Raw genomic sequence first — 18,016 nt, forward strand, 5'->3', positions numbered from 1 at the left:
ACTTTTTCGTGCAGATATACCTTTTCTATGTAGTGCAAGGGCCTACCAGATTGCATAGGATTTGAAAGTGTTTGTTGGACCTCATATTATTTGGTTTTGGTAAATCGGAAGGATAAATTGTTCTGACAATCTTCTAGTGTGTATGGCCCATTATACTCACCAGCTAGAGCTGAGATTTACAAACTACGGCCATCCAGCTGTTGCAGAACTACACATCCCATGAGGCCTTGTAATTCTCTGACATTCACAGACATGACTAGGCATGATGGAAATTGAAGTTCGTGAACAACTGGTGGGCCATAGTTTGAAGACCTCTGAACTTGAGCTTTGGTATATGCTGACTTTGAGATTTAGCATGTGGGTGGGGGATGGGTAAGTAAAACTGGGCATTTATACATCAATAAGGGCTTGTGGTCAGTGAAGGTTTTAACATCATTACATAAACATACAGAATCATAGGTGGGAATGGATGGACTGATGTATTTTAGATAAATCATTAACTAGGTACTAAAACATTGGCCAAGGAATAATTGTTTGAGGGAAAGCAATAAAATTAGATAAATTCGACATACTGTTAACAGGCAATGCGTTTAGGGACACATAGGAGAGAATGGTGGGGTGGTTAGTGGGTAATTTTACAAATGGTTAAAGATAATCTACATCTTTACTACTATGTGCATGCGGACAGAGGGTAGTTTACAAATAATGGCCTGTGTCAATTGCTGTACATCCAAAAACATCATAATTCAGGTGAAACTAGTAATACATGTAATGTAATGTAAAAAATCAAACATACCTTGATATAGTCCTTCTGCAAGACCTTGATGATGGCAGAGCAGGTCTCAGGGATGATGACTCCAAGTGCTTGGGGGGAGATGCCTGTGGTGAACTTCAGATCCTGCAGGCTTCTCCCTGTTGCAAGATACCTCAACGTCGCAATTAACCTTTGCTCAGGAGTAATTGCAAGCCGCATACAAGTATCCTGCTTCAGAATATAGGGGGACACCAGGGCAAGAAGACGGTAAAAGATGGGATCCGTCATCCTCAAATAATTCCTGAAGTCATCAGGATTATTTTCCTGGAGCTCCCTCAGAAAGGACATATGAGAAAATTGATCACGGTTAAGCAACCAATTTTTCGTCCAGGAGGTCCGCTTCTTCTTCCTATTGCTCGTACGTCGTCTCAGAGCCAAAACTCCAACACTAACGACAGCAACGGACGAATTCACGGTCGCCATAATAAATTCTCGAACGATGTCTCGGAAAATAGCGAAATGTCGTCAACCAAACAAATGCTACCGAAATCAGCGCGAGATGCCCAGAAGGGTCACGGCCAAACACTCACTTCCTCTTTTGTAGCGGCGAACGTGCGTGGAACGTAGTGACGTCATTTTCTGTCGGAAGACAAATGTCCTGGGCAAGTTTAGAGCACTTTTCAACAGACAAACAACAAACACACCAGCCGCGAACATTTGTAGGACGTTCCGTCGGCCGACGATCGGTACGTGTGTACGGGGCTTTACTCTCTGTGTGCGCTGACCTTCTGTCTCCTGACTTCACTGGAGTGATCCCCCTTCCTGGGCAGACCCCTTGGCAAGCCCCCTGGTACTCACGGGCACTGTTTTTCCCAGGTAGCTTTGCCTGCAGCTCCACTGTCAGCTTCTCCAGGACCTTCAAGGCTCAACTCCATACTTGGCTCACCAGGCCGACTGCCTATGACCACTTTCCTCAAACTGCAGAAGGAGAGACAGACGTCACCCTCCTCCTGGGACTCTGGATCCCGCCAAAGACACCCTGTCACATGTGTCCACAGCTTTTATGGTCAATCCCAGGATGCACTGCAGTGGTGCCCTCCCACTGAGACTGCTACAAAAGCCTGTTTGCCACTGGCTAGGTTTCCTCCACTGTCCAACAGGCTCCCCTATTGGATACAGTGGGGACACTCCCTCAGACCAAATGACTTACACCTGGACACATGCAATAGGCATAACTAACAGATCAGGCTCCCCTGATAAGCAGATGGAGCAAAGAAATACTTTACCTACCACCTATCTAGGAGGGTCCTACAATAGTGTACTATAAAGCATTACAAATCTGGAAGGATTCTTCTTTTTTTTTTTTTTTTTGTATTTTTTTAAACAATGAGCATTAGTGTAATGCCATGGGTAAAAAGTAAGTATATAAGAGCCAATTGTTTTTCTACACAACATATACTGTTTTTTGCTAAAGCATTTTGTTTTTTGCTAAAGCATTCTCAATGAGACACAGCCTCAGAGTGAGCAGGTTGCATGTAATCTCTAGATCATCTTACATTTTTCCTTTGTGTGATGTATTTCCTTGGATTCTAGGGTCTGTCTGCAGCCACCACTTCTGACTTTGTTACAGTGTATTATTACCAGAGTCATAGCCCATGATATGGTCTCAGAGCATGTGATTCTATGCATTTGTTGTGTTCTAACTGCAGATACTTTAAAAATCCATTCAAATCAGCGGGGCTGGGTTTCAGCATAGACCATGGCCTATTTGCAACAGGGCTATGAGGAATGACGAACAAACACTCACACATCGTTTATAGAGGAATTTTAGTCCCTTTTTATTTGCCACTGCTTTTCACCTCCGGTGCCACCATATTCTGTTATCCTGGCACTGGCACATGTGCAGATGTGCTAAAGGGCCCTGCTTTGTCTTAGGATCTTGGCAGCGCTCTTTGACTCGGCGCACATGCAGGAAGATTTTCCACACATGTGCAGACTGCAAGTTGGGAGCAACATGACAGCCCTGACTTTGCACATGCATAGGAAACCCAGCAGGTGTGCAGATGTGCGGCAGGACTATGCCGTGACCCAAAGACACATGAAAATCATTATTGCCTAGGCGAGAAATGCAGAAGTGCTGCTGTGCAGTACAAAAGTGTAATAAATAAAAATATAGAACATTAGTATCCAAATGTGGGACAGGGAGAGGGGGGGGGGGGGGGGCAGGGCAAAATTACATTTGGTGTACTGACAGTTTACAGTTTACACCACTACTCTGGTCAGTTTTGGTGTACTGATGCAGAGTAAGGTGAGAGGTTACCTTGCTACTCTTGTCATTGGTTTTGGTGTACTAACACTGAGTAGACAGCCTCTTTGTCCTTAGGATCAGCATCAGGCCTTGCAGAAGGTGAAAGAAGTTTGTGGTCAGATGCTGAAGATACCTGGGAGCCTCCAGTTCATGCAAGTATACAGTACAACTGGGGTAAAGGTGGGGGGGCAAGAGTACTTTAATTGAAAAATAAGACAACTTCCACGGGTAAGTTTTCTTCCGCAGGTTTTCTTGAGTCCAGATTCCTTCAGGCCCTCAGCCATTAAACCTACTAGGGACTAGTAGCAGTAACATCTCTAGAACACATATGCTTCTCCCAAGGGAAGAGAGAGACCGCCCAAGGGAAGAGAGCTCAGATCCTCCCAAACATTTATCTTCTCCCCAGCCACACCTTATGGTTCTGCCTCCCAGGGATTGGCTAAGGTCAGATACATTTTCATAAACCAGGGATTGATCCTCACACTCCATTTCTTAATCATCATCCTTCCAGAGGAAGGAAGAAGCAATCAGCAACCAGGTTTAGGGATAAACTTGATCAGACCTAAAAAGTAAATTGCAGCTCAGCTGGTTACAGCAAGCCATATCCTACATTTAACCAGCTCAGGGCAGGGGTGCTACACATTGTTGGTTCACAAACAACAGCATGAGGCGTTTAACATTTCTGTTTCAGGCTTAGCCTGCATGTGACCGCCATAGTGTTTACATCTTCAAGTACTGCTGAATCAATACCTGGTTGACAGTGTCTACAAGCTAAAGTCATGTTAGGGAGTTGCCTATATGCCTTCAGCTTGGAGCATATAAAAGCTGCCATTGCTGTGTGCATTCCTAAGAGTGCAACTGAGGGATTGATGGGTTGAAAAGGACATCATTTCTTCTTTGCAATCCAACCCTTGTTGAGGAGCTCTGTTCTGGGAAAATAAAATTTAACTTAAAATTAACCCATCCAAGGATCCAGCAATGTCGGCAACCTGAGTTGATTCTTCAATCGGCTTCAGGTGCAGGCACCTGCATCTTTACTGCGCATGTATGAGTCATGCTGCGCTTTCTGAATGGTCTTGCCGTCTTCTGGGACCTGTGTGTGTCCCAGAAGACAGCGGGGAAAGGAGGAGGGGCCTGACATACTCAGAGGTTGCCACGGCAATCTTATCTGAAAGTGGGTACCTGCTCCCCCCCCCAAAAAGTGCCAAATATGGAAGTGGAGGGGGGATGATGCGTGTAAGCGGAGCTTCCCCTTTTGGGTGGAGCTCCGCTTTAAGTTGCTGTAAGGTCCACTTTAATGGAACATTACTGGTTCTATCTACATCCCGTGGATTCAAATTAAGGAGGTAGACACTATGAGAAAATTGGAAGAAAAAATTTTGTACAAGGAATGGTCATTCAATTTTCTTATAGTGTGTACACAACCTTCGACATCCAATTCAGACTTTCCGAATTTCCAAACGGACAAACTGCTAAATTTTTATGTGAACAGTACTAACGATTTTGGTTTAATGTTTACTGTTTTCGTACAAGAAAAATCATATATGAAAGGCTAAAACAATAAACCACAATGAGTGAAACACAAAAAAAAACGCCTTTGTTGTTCGAGAATTTTCGTACAATTAGTACCATCCTTGGTTTTCGACTTGCTGTTAAATATTGAATAAAACCAGACGATTGTTCACCCAATTTTATTATAGTGTGTACCCAGCTTTAGTTCTAGACATATTTTCAACACATACTGACACTGCTAAACTTGGTCTGGACATTTGGTTATTCATGACCTCTGGTTGCAAAATTCTTGTATGTGTACTGAGAAGCACCTGGTACATAAATTTCACTCTTCTTTTTGTAACATCTACTGGTTAAGATCATCAAATACAGCCAACGCATTCCAGGGCAAAAAGCCTTCTTTAGGGCTAGAGCAGTCAATATTAAAAAATGAAACTAGAATTCACTAGGTGGGCCCTGTGTTAAGGCTTCATGAAGACTAGCATCTTCTATGGCACTAAGAATGGCTTTCTGAGTCTGACTCTGGTCACAAAAAGGTTGAACTGGACCCCCCGGTCCCCCCCCCCCCAAACAAGAACAAAAATTTACACATCTCTGTATGCTAAATTTAAAACACAATTGGGAATTTACGAAAAAGAAATTGGAGCAGCTGAGCAAATCAGCTTCTATCCTCATCTTGTTCAGTTAGGCTTTGAAAATGAAAAATTGAAGCCAACTGGTTGCTATGCACAATAGCTCCAGATTTTGGCTGCTCCAGTTCTGATAAATTCCCCGGACACAGGTCTCTGTATTGATATTTCAAACCCATCCCCCCCCCCCCCCGCAGTTAGAAAACACCCCTAGGCTCACATTTAACCCTTTGATCACCCCTGGGTTAACCTCTTCCCTGCCAGTATTATTATTACAGCAACAGTGCATATTTATAGCACTGATTACTGTAGTATTGTCACTGGTCCCCCTAAAAGTGTCAAAAATGTCAGTTAGGGGTCCGATCTGTCCACCACAATGTCGCAGACTCACTAAAAATCGCTAATCGCCGCCATTACTAGTAAAAAAAAAATTAAAAATAAATAAAAAATGAGAGAAATCTTTCCCCTAGTGTGTAGACGTGATAACTTTTGAGCAAACCAGTCAAAATACGCTTATTAGGATTTTTTTTTACCAAAAATATGTAGCAGAATACAAATTGGCCTAAATAATGAAAAAATTAGATTTTTTTCTTTTGGGGGAATGTTATATAGTAGAAAGTGAAAAATATTGTTTTTTTTTTTTTTTTTTCAGAATTGTTGCTCTTTTTTTGTTTATAGCACAAAAAATAAAAATCACACAGGTGATCAAATACCCCCAAAAGAAAGCTCTATTTGTGGGGGAAAAAAAGAACATCAATTTTATTTGGGTACAGTGTCGCACGAACGCGCAATTGTCTGTTAAAATAATGCAGTGCAGAATCGCAAAAAATGGCCTGGTCATTAAGGGGGAAAATCTTCCGGTCCAGAAGTGGTTAAAAAAATACATAATATGGTCATATTACCGTAGTACCACTTCCTAAATTCTCTGAGGCACTGGTGATTTAGCCCTGGCCTTACAGGTGCGTTCTGAAAAGGCAATGTCCCCACTACCCCCGGGGGATTCTGGAGGCACTGTTACATACCTACCAAAGATGGGAGAGCAAAAAAATGTAGACATAGGACAGGCCCCCTTAACCACTTTACCTCCGTTCACATGGAGGCTACTGCGGCACTTTGCCACGATCCCGTCCAGCGACGTAGACCTACGTCGCTGGACTCCTCCCCCTGTAGGCGCGCTCCCGCTGTTTTCATTCACAGCGGGAGTCGGGCCAGGGGAGGAGCAGCGGCGATCGCGCTGCTCTTACTCGATCGTCGGGGATCGAGTCTGGAGATCCGCCCGCTGTGTGTAAACACAGCGGGCGGATCTCCATAGTGACAGGAAGTGACAGATCGGAGTGTTCAGCATAGCTGGACATCCGATCTGTCCCTGTCTCACAAAGTCACCTCCCCCCCCCCCACACGTCAGTAAGCACCAGGCATACATTAACCCCTCCCTCTCCAATAAAATTAACCCCTTCACTGCCAGTGTCATTTTTACAGTAACAGTGCATATATATAGCACTGATTACTGCAGTAATGTCACTGGTACCCCCAAAAGTGTCAAAAATGTCAGTCAAGGGTCCGATCTGTCCGCCGCAATGTCGCAGTCCCGCAAAAAAAAAATCGCAGATCGCCGCCATTACACGTTAAAAAAAACCCCCCAAAAATGACAGAAATCTTTCCCGTAGTTAGTAAACGCAATAACTTTTGCGCAAACCAATCAAAATACGCTTATCATGATTTTTTTTACCAAACATAGGTAGCAGAAAACAAATTGGCCAAAAATTTTAAAAAAATTTGATTTTTACATTTTTTTGGGGGGGAATTTCATATAAAAAAATGTGAAAAATATTGTTATTTTTTCAAAATAAACGCTCTTTTTTTGTTTATAGCGCAAAAAGTAAAAATCGCATAGGTGATCAAATACCACCAAAAGAAAGCTCTGTTTGTGGGAAAAAAAGGACGTAAATTTCGTTTGGGTACGGCGTCGCACGACCGTGCAATTGTCAGTTAAAGTCGCACGAATCGCAAAAAGTGGCCTGGACGGAAGACAGCAAAATCCTCCGGTGGTAAAGTGGTTAAAAGAGAAATATACAAAAAAAAGATTAGTTAGGCCCACCCGTTTTTTTTTTTTTTTTTATCACTACTTTTCCTTTATATTGGCTTTTTAAATTTACAAATGTAGCAATTTAGAAATGAATGAAAGGTTTAGCACTGGGAAACACTTTTTGAAAGATAAAAAGTACATTTTATATACAACTATATAGATCAGACAAAAATGAGGGACAAATGAGGAGGAAAGAGGGACAGAGGGACATTGTTCCAAATCAGGGACAGTCTCTCTAAATCAGGGACAGTTGGGAGCTATCACAAGCGTGTGTACGGGGTGTGCCGGAGGTGCCCAGGCATACCCTAAACACTCCCGTGCTCTTTCTGTGCTTTCACTGCTGACTGCTGCAAGTTCTAACTCAAGTCGGGTCCAGGCCAGCATCCTGCACAAACTGCGGTGATTTTTGCAGCCACATTTTCCAATGCAGCTCCTATACTGTAGCTTCGGCTGCAGGTCCTGCCGGCACCGGCGGAGTGATTTACAGCTGCACTTTGCCTGCCCTCCGGTATCTCTCTTCCCCTTTGGAAGAAGCAGTGGAGGACAGGGGCAGGTGGGCGGCAGCTAGATAGAGGTAAGCACTGAGTAGGCAAATGGACAAAAAGGTAAATTAAAGAAAAAAGGTAACAAATCAATATGAACCCTTGCTTGGCCCAAAAAGAGCAATGCTTGTTAGCAAAAAAGTGTTTATAGAAATAAATAATATATATATATATATATATATATATATATATATATATATATATATATAACTTTTTTTTATTTTCTGCCCATACATACACTTTAAGTTGATTTTTAAATATAAATTTTTTTTTTTTTTTAGGTTCTCACATGTGTAAAAATAACGCTTTGATATCTGATCAGATATCAAAATGTTATGTTAACACATGTGTGAACAGTTAAAAATTACATTTAAGAATAAACGTAAAGTGTATGTATGGGCAAAAAATAAATAAATATATTTAAGGAACACTTTTTAATCAGAGCATAGCATCAGGTCATTTAAACTACTGGGAAATTGATCTGGTCAGTTAAGTAGCAGAGGGAGCGCACTCGGAAAAATATGAAATCAAAGATGTCTTTTATTCCTCATAAGCGAATCCATACAGAGGGTGCATTGAGAGATATGCCAGGTTGACACGTTTCACAATATAGATAATCGCTTACTCATAACCACACGGTGGTTAGGTGTGGTTATGAGTAAGCGATTATCTTTATCGTGAAACGCGTCAACCTGGCATGTCTCTCAATGCACTGTCTGTATAGATTCGATTATGAGGAATAAAAGACATCTTTGATTTCATATTTTTCCAAGTGCGGTTCAACTTTCTTGGTTTATACTAGTTCTTGATGGCGGATCTGACCAGCACCGGTCTACTTAGCCTCACCTGAGCGGCTCCCCTCTTCTATTCCTACATTTCTAAGTAGCAGAGGGGCTTGTTTTTCAGTTTCAGCTACTTTGGTGTTAATGAAATTAACAACAGCTGCACTAGATGGGCAACAATGAGACAACCTCTAAAACAGGAATGGTTTTACTGGAACAGGCCACTGACATTATTTTCCCTACTCATCTTTTCTGACTGTTTTTCACTATTTTTGCATTTGGCTAGGGTCAGTGTCACTACTGGTAGCATGATTGAGACCTTAACCCTATGGTTGCACAGGCAGTCCAACTCCTCCAGGATGGCACATCAATATGTGCCAGCATGGAGGAGATTCCAGGAGACAGACAGTTACTCTAGGAGAACCGGACAGGGCTGTAGAAGGTCCTATACCCACCAGTATCTGCTCCTTTGTGCAAGGAGGAACAGAATGAGCACTGCCAGAGCCCTACAAAATGACCTCCAGCAGGCCACTGGTGTGAATGTATTTAACCAAACAATCAGAAACAGACTTCATGAAGGTGGCCGGAGGGCCCGATGTTCTCTGGTGGGCCCTGTACTCACTGCCTGGCACCGTGAAACTCGATTGCCGTTTTCCATTGAACACCACAATTGGCCACTGGCTCCCTGTGCTTTTCACAGATGAGAGCAGGTTCATCCTTAACACATGTGAGAAACGTGAAAGCGTCTGGAGAAGCCGTTGAGAATGATATGCTGCCTGTAATATTGTTCAGCATGACCGGTTTGGTGGTGGGTCAGTGATGGTCTGGGGAGGCATATCCATGGAGGGACGCACAGACCTCTACAAGCTAGACAATGGCACCCTGACTGCCATTAGGTATATAAATGAAATCCTTGAACCTTATGTCAGACCCTACACTGGTGCAGTGGGTCCTGGGTTCCTTCTGGTGCACAACAAAGCCTGGCCTCATGTGGTCAAAGTATGCAGCCAGTTCCTGGAGGAGGAAGGAGTTTATACCATTGAATGGCCCCCACACTCACCTGACATAAATCCAGTAGAACACCTCTGGGACATTATGTTTCGGTCCATCTGATGCCTCCACGTTGCACCTCATTCTGTTCAGGAGCTCAGTGATGCCCTGGTCCAGATCTGGGAAGAAATACCCCAGGACACCATCCGTCGTCTCATTAGAAGCATGCCCCGATGTTGTCAGGCATGCATACAAGCACATGGGGGCCATACAAACTACCAGAAAAGAGTACCATTTTGAGTTGCTGCAATGAAATTTCAGCAAAATGGACTAGTCTCATCTGCTGCATCATTTTTTCACATTGATTTTTGGGGTTTCTTTTAATTCACCCCTCTGTAGGTTGATGCGTAATTTTCATTTCCATCAAACAATGTGGCATCCTTTCATTTCTAACACATTACCCAGTCCATACCAGTATACATATCCAGCATGATATTTTTTCCCATTGAGATCTGATGTGTTTTCAAAGTATTCCTTTCATTTTTTTGAGCAGTATATATATATATATATATATATATACAGTATATCTATATATAAATAAATAAATATATATATATACAGTATATATACACATGTGTTTGAGCTTTGATTTGGGGTGCACCCCTAATGCAATGGGCTGTGCACACCTATGGGAGCTATGCTGTCACCTATTAAGACTTCTATAACTTTGTACAGCCAGTTGTTTCATCTACACACCCCTGCCACAAATGATACATGTCTTGACTATTTATACAGTACAATCAAAGCAATACAACTTGATCATTGCTATAACTGGATAACAGGCAGTCAGTAGCTAATTTGATTAGATTGTTTCAGTGCTCTCTCCTCCAATCAGCAAGTTCCTTTTGTTAGATTGTTGTTAGAATCTTAGCTCTGAATGAAATAGCAAAACCTGATTGGTTAACAGTGCTGCCCCTTCCTCTTCCATTCAGAACACAGATGTACAGAAATGATACAAAGACCGATTAAGGCTTTAGGTATTTTCAACACAAATACCTTACTGGATAAAATAGTGCTCTTTTTTTATATCTGGCAAAACGGGGCTCATTCAAATAGTAGTCGGGACCTGCACAGCATGTGTTTATTTGCTCAGGAGTGACAGATGTTATGTGCAGCCATGAACAGCAGCCTGTTAAATACTAATGATAGGAGTGGCTGTGCACATCTTCCTGTACACCCGAGCATTTACAACTTTACAGGGATGGCTGCACTGCACTGGACCAAACTGTCTGTTAAACCTTAAAAAAGTAAAAAAAATATCCTGATATCAATATGCCTGTTGTCTGACTCTCATGACAAACCTCTGCCCTTGGTATTATCTAAGTCATTATGTATTCATGTACTGCTTGTATTTGCAAACTCTGAGTAAAGCCTAGTACACACCACACTAGTACAAACTGACAGCTCTGGTTGGAGCCACTGTACTAACAATCCGATGTTAGTACAGTGATCTCCCCCACTGAGCTATTGTGTTCTGACAGGGGGGTGGTCCCCTGTCAGAACACTCTGCTCAACGCTCTCAGCCATTGGCTGAAAGCGCTGATCGGGAGTCGTTCGACTGCTGGTTTTCCAGCATACCTTCGACCGGCTTCTGTCGGACCGGTTTCCATACAGACAAGCTAAATGTCGTCCGGTTTTAATCAAAGAGGCTGATGTCACCCGACATTTGGCCCTTGTGTACTAGGCTTAAGTGTAAACTGGTGACATTCCTAGATGCAAATATCTGAATAAAACATAGAAACTGTCATCTGGAGCAAGTTTTCCTGGCTTTGGCTGACAAGCCGCACAATAGGTTCTTACCTGAGTACTGCTGCTTTCCTGGGTTTCACCACTACTGGGTATAGCAAAACCGATGCTTGCCTCATTTCCAATATTTTCTTCAGACTCATCTTGGTGGAAATGAGTTTTCAGTGGTATCCCCACACTCCTGGCTGACATATTCCCAACTGCCATCCTCTCAGTGGCTCCCTGGAGCTTGGAAAAATCATCCACCATCTGTGAAAGTATACTGTTTTTGCAGAGTCTTGGTGAGGATTCTTGTTGGAAGTAGGAACGACACTGGGGACAAGAAGCTGGCATTCCCTGCAGAGACCAGCACTGGGTAATACATGTCAAGCAGAAAGTGTGCCCACAAGGAATGGTCACAGGTTCTCTGAAAAGGTCCAAGCAGACCGGGCAATACAAATATTCAGAGCAGAGGAAAGGAACGTTCGCCATCTCTGAATACTTGGGTTTACAAACACTGAGTCAACCAGGAAGATGTGAAACAATAGCAGGATATGTCCTTTTCTGTGCATCTCCCTCCTACACAGCTAGCATCTGTGGAGAGATAGTCAGGAACTTAACCTTGTGATGCACAAAATTATTTCCCAGAGCATGGAATTGAGCTGAACTCCAGCCATAAAAAAACACTATTGTTTACCACTCTACCTACTTCTAGGCAGTCTATAGGATTTTATGTAGCGCTAACCCCTAAAGGGTCACTGGATTTTGGGTCCCCCTAATCCTGCACAGCCAGGCAACATGCATTTTCCCACTTGCCACCACACACAGAAACCAGTCCTTGGCTTGTTTTTGTTGTTTATTAGGGGAATAACAGCTTGGATAGGGATGAGAGGTTATGGGATGCCCAAAGCTGAATTCAACGAGTTTGAGGATAAACCTCTCCATATACTGTTTGCAGGAAAAAAATGGATCCTACACTGTACTCCCTCCAGAATAGTGTCAGTCCTTACAGGATTAGTAACCAATATAGGTTACTAATATAAAAAAAAAAAAAATAACCAACTGCTGACAGGAGTTCTTTATCCCTTTTCTTGCAACTGGCAATATCCCATTTATTTGCAAGAGCTCTATGTCCCCCATGTAGAAAATTCCAGCCCACCAGTCTTTCTAAAAAATGTCCCAGAGCAAGGGATTTAGGTTAGCTATGACGCTGTTCCATAAAAACTTGCTAAATATTGCATCTGGCAGCCTTCTCCCTTGTTGGCCATGGGGTTGATAGATTTAGTTACTCACACTGTCCCCTCCTGTTGCTTTGGTTAAAACTGCTGTTCAGGCCTCCGGGTGTGCACAGATCTTCCTATGCTACACAGGGTGTCTCCTGGAGATCATGGGACTTTGGGTTTAAGCAAGTAAAGGTAGGTCTTAGAAACTTGTTTTAAAATAAAAGTTATATAGATATCTATAGATATCTGTAATCAATAAGGGTGAACAGCGCTCAGCTGTCAATTAGTGCATAGCAATCAGGCCTAATAATATTATTAGGAAGAAATATGGATGCCTTTGATGAAAGTGATTGTATTGATGTGATGCACTGGATCCTATGTTCCTTTCCTGTGGTATAATTAACACAACTGATTGCATTGTATGAACTAATGAATGTGACAGGTGGTTCCTATTAACACATGGTATTAAAGAGATGAATTGAGATTTTGTGACCAGATATGTTCTGATCTGAAGAAGGACTAGCCTGAAACCGTAATTATGGACATTTTCTGACAAACTTTGTATATATATCTGTAGGCAACCGATAGCTATAAATTGTCATTAGCAAACCTTAGGCATTTGACTACAGTGATCTATATGGGTAAATCACATGGAGCAGGGCAGATGACTGTCTTTTCGGTTCAAAGAAGCATGCGTTCCACAACTGCCCATCCTCTTCTTCTCCAAGCCACAGTGTGGTGTTTGGCTGCGCACCTTTAGTTCTGGGGCCCCTTTGCATCCAGACCCCAAAGTGTTTGTATAATCTGCTATGACTATAGCTATAACACATGCTTCCCTGTATAATTCAATACCACAACAATTCATTAATTAAGCAATAACAATGAATTAAACACTGCTTTGAGCAGTGTACTCTGCAATAAAAGTAGTGTGCTATGCTGCAGTCTCTAAGAGCAGTCTCCTTCTGTAACTGAAATGTAAATTCATGCACCACACCACTGTTAAAAACTCCAAATATGATTGTATTCCAAAAAAAGTCAGGCGAACAAACCAAAGAGTCTGCAACACGTTTCGGGGGTCCAAAAACACCACCTTCATCAGGGCTTGAGATTGAAAATGAGGTGAATGAACTAGAAGTGAGCTGGACCTTTAGTGATGTTTTTTTTTTCTGGTGAGATTACAAGCACAGGTCTTATTAGCAGCAGGTTTCTACATTGTTTTCAATACATCCCTAACGAAGGATGCATTTCAGACCCCCTAAAAGTGTGGGCTACCTTTTGGATTGTCCCCTTGATCCTTCAGACCCATTTATTGGAAAAAAAAAATGAGTACCCAAACTTTGTAGCAGTGGTGTGGCTCTTCAATTTATATTTCTGTTACATTTCACTAAGAGCCAAGAAGACTATGGAGAACCTCTGGAATGTAGAAGCTGCCTGCCCGGAAACCAGATTATTAGCCTTATTAGAAATTAGCATCAGTACTTTAAGATAGCAATACCGATAACCTAACCTTACGGGTCAAGCAATGTTCTTTCATTTTCATCGAATATCCCTCTGTAACCAGGCAGTAGATGTGGGCTAAACGACCCCCTGTTCAGTTCGCGCCAGAATTCTCGAACATCGTGAAAATTTGGAGCCAAATAATGAACCCCATTGAAGTATATGGGACCCGAACTGAAAAAATCAAAAAAGCCCATTTTGAGGGCTTAGATGCAAGTTATTGGGTATACAAAGGGTATGGGGGTCCAGGTACTGCCCTGGGGGACAAATCTCAATAAAAAACATAATTTTTAAATGAGAAGTGATTTAATGATGGTTAAAGGGAAATAATAAAAATGAAAAATTCCATTAAATATAGTGCCCCGGGGGGGGGGGGTCCTCTTATTCTACCTGTAAAGTGGTGCATCTGTACCGTGCATAGAGCCTTCTGAAGCAAAAATTACATTTATAAAGTCAATAAAATAACATTTTCCCTGCAAGCTCTCTTTATTTTGTAAACAACAGCCTGGAGAGCCAGTCTGTATGATAAGGCCACAATTTAGTGCACCCAAAATAAGATTACAGATTTTTTGGATAAATTATGGTATCTGTTTCGCAGATTTTGGAAAGTAAAAGTAACAGGTGTGTGGGCTTTGAGTGTTGGTGGTGCCTTCGCACCATAACCCTATAGAGGTACTCTTGATGAAAGCAAGAATTGGCCTTGCTGTCAACAATTTAAATGATATGCCCTGGTCAAACAGGTGTGGAAAAACTGGGCTTTGGGTGTTGGTGGTGCCTTGACACAGTAACCCTATAGAGGTACTCTTGACGAAAGTAAGAACTGCCTTGCTGTAAAAAAATTGAAATTATATCCACCTGTCAAACAGATGAAAATTTGATCCTTGGGTTTTATTTGTGCCCATGAAACCTATACCAAAAAAATTCCTCCTGATAAAATCAACATCTACAAAGCTAGGCATCCTAGACAGTCTTGCACAGATTCCACATCCCAAAAACACTTAATTGGCGACATCGACATCAAAGGTTTGATAGTTGCTGCTAATCCGGGAATGAGTCATTTTGATAAATGTCAGCCGGTCAACGGAGTCTGCGGACAGACTTTTATCTGTCACAAAACCTCCAGCAGCATACTGGCCAAATTCTGGCCAGTGGTCTATTCTCATGACCCAGTAACCCAGTGGATCGTCAACTGGAAAGCTCTCCATGTCTGTTTTGGCCCCTAGATAATCTTTAGATTAACAAACCATATGATGCAGACACTGCCAATGGGATGTGGAAGCTGACAGCCCTAGGTCCTGAAGACTAAAAAAATGTTGAAATCCATCATTGAGGTGGCCCCCTTCTCCACCACTCCTTTCTTGACCAAAAGAAGCCTCAAAAACCAGCCTTTCCATGAGACCGTAAACTAGCAGAGTTTGGAAAGGCATTATATAAACTCCTCTTTAAGGTGTCCTTAAGGCCGTTGGGTGGAAGTGACTTATGATGTCGCTCCAATCCTCCAAGGCCATAGGGTCAAGTGGAGGCAATCTTGCCCTCAGTCGACTTTCTGCCTGGAACTGCAACAGACCGGATTGTTTTTCCTGCTACCGACAGCTCCGGTAAGCGGAGAAAATTACCAGGAAGTTGCGGAGGGGGGAGCACCTATCCCGCCCCCTATAAAAGTGATCCTGCGGCGAATCCGCCACTGGGACCACTTTTATTTGAAAGAGGACCACCAGCCGTGTAAGAAAATACCAGTGTTATGGCAGCTATCTGCCGCCATAACACCGGTATTTTAATGTCAAAGTACAGACGTAAAACTGCGGCAGGCGATCCGGAAGTGGTTAAGTTTTGACGTATGCCTTCCTCTGCTTCAATGCTTCCAAAACTGCCATCATCCTCCTCCTCTTGTGTGTTCTGTGGCGTCGCAAGGATGGTGTCTGCATAAAGCGGGCCCAGGGAGGAAAGAAAGTCCTCCTCTTCCTCCTCAGCAGGAACATAACAGGGATTGTGCCACTGATGCATGCATTGTCACCACTCACAATCCTTGTCGCCTCCTCATATGGTGACAGTACAGTGCATGCATCCTTTGTCAGCAGCCATTGGCGTGAGGACAAAAAGCCAAGCTGGCCTTAACTGGTCGTTTTGCCATACTGACACAGGTACTCATTGACGGCCCTCTGCTGCATGTGCCCCGCTGCAGCATTGCCAAAGTTGAGTTCCACCTATTAGGCATGTCACAATTAAGGCGGTTTACAGGCAGGTGGAATTCCCGCTGAATTTGGATCAACCGAGCACTGGCTATGTATGACTCTTCTGGCCTACTTTTGCAGATCTTCCAACCCTGGGTACCTTTTTAAGAAATGCTATGCCACCAAATTGATTACATGTTCCAGGTATGGCATATGTGTCAACTTTCCCTGTTTAAGTGCAGACAGGTTAGTGCCATTATCACACACACCACCATTCCAGCTAGTGTGACGTGGTGAGGTGTGAACCACCTCTGGACCTGCCCCTGCAGAGCTGAAAGAATCCCTGCTTGGGTGTGGGCCCTGTCCACTAGACAGACAAGCTAAAGCACTGCATGGCATCTTTTAGCCTGACTCATTGAATAGCCCCTTGAAAGCTTAGGGGTAATGGTGGTTCACAGGACAATTCAGCAGAGGAGGGCATGGAAGAAGAGGGGGTGGAGCTGAAAAATCTTGCATCATCACCACCAGCTGTATGGAGACATGGCGGAAAAACAAGCTCCAGCACTGAGTCCTGTCCTGCATCCTTCCTAGTTGCAAGCAGAGTTACCCAGTGTGCTGTGAACAAAATATAGCATCCCTGACCATGCTTGCTGGACCATGTGCCAACAGTAACGATGCCACAACATTAAAAAGCAAAAAATATAGTGCAGCGCTATCAAAATATGGTGCAACCCATACAAGTGTAAAATACCAATAAAGTATTAAATGAATAACACTAAATAATAGAGTGAACATAAAAGTCCATAAATCAATAATTGTGACTCCATTGATGCCACAACATTACCTTCCATGTGCTGGTACTGAGCTGGAATAGGCTTACGTGCAAAGAAATAGCATTTGGGAACCTGCTATTGTGGTACAGAACATTCTGCAAAATCACGAAAGGGGCAGAATCCACCAGACAGAAGGGCAGGAGTTGTAAACCCAGCAGCTTTGACAAGCTTTAATTTAGATGCTGGGCATATGGGTGGCAGTGACTGTATTTGTTTAAAACAGCTGGGGCAGAGAACTTTGCCTGCTATAGTCTACAGCTGGTGGTGTGCTTCTGACAGACCAACTGAAAAGACCTGTGACACCAATCGCTATACCATTATCCCTGTCAGTGGAGGCTGCTGAGAGGTCATGAGATATAGAGGGGCTAGACCTGAAAGGTGAGGAGTGAAGAGGAGTAGTATTGCATCCCTTTTGTGTGACTTTCAGGTGCTCTTGCCAACAGGCTGAGTGGTGGGAGGTTAAATGCCTTGTCAAGCATGTTGTACCCAAACGACCGGTGTTTCTTGCCACACTTGATCTGCTTGAGGCAAAGTTTTCAAATTGCAACAGTTCAATCGGTTGCACATGTGATAAAAAAGGCCCAGACAGCTGAGCCGTGTGAAGTAGGCAGAGAGATAACCGCTCCACAATGTGATGGAAGAGGTTGTGTGCTCTCTATGCTTCCATGAAGGCTGCCTTGTTAGGGTTTTTTTAAATCAAAATCAAAGTTTATTGAACTGTTTAGAAGTACAGCAAGTATCAAGAGGCAAGCATAAAATAAAGCATAATCAGCCATACATTAACATCAAAGCAAGTTAGAGCATGTTTGTGACGACTGTAGCCACCTGTCCCAAATCTTATTATATTTAGCAGGACAGCCCCTATTAACATAAATTAGCTTCTTGTATGGAAAAGTGGCATTCA

The 18,016-nt window shown here is 42.9% G+C and overlaps 1 protein-coding gene across 1 annotated transcript in view; it reads right to left on the reverse strand.

Moving 5' to 3' along the window:
* Nucleotides 1–11,898, reverse strand: part of LOC309567061 (E3 ubiquitin/ISG15 ligase TRIM25-like) — a 38,079-nt gene extending 26,181 nt beyond the window's left edge. The window contains exon 1 of the mRNA XM_082272384.1: nt 11,464–11,898. Within this exon, the coding sequence (XP_082128510.1) occupies nt 11,464–11,880 (417 nt within the window). The 5' untranslated portion in view covers nt 11,881–11,898. The remainder of the gene's footprint in view (nt 1–11,463) is intronic.
* Between the last annotated feature and the right edge of the window lie 6,118 nt (nt 11,899–18,016).

The sequence above is a fragment of the Pelophylax lessonae genome (assembly GCF_965119305.1).
Source record: "Pelophylax lessonae genome assembly, chromosome: 11".
Lineage (NCBI taxonomy): Eukaryota > Metazoa > Chordata > Amphibia > Anura > Ranidae > Pelophylax > Pelophylax lessonae.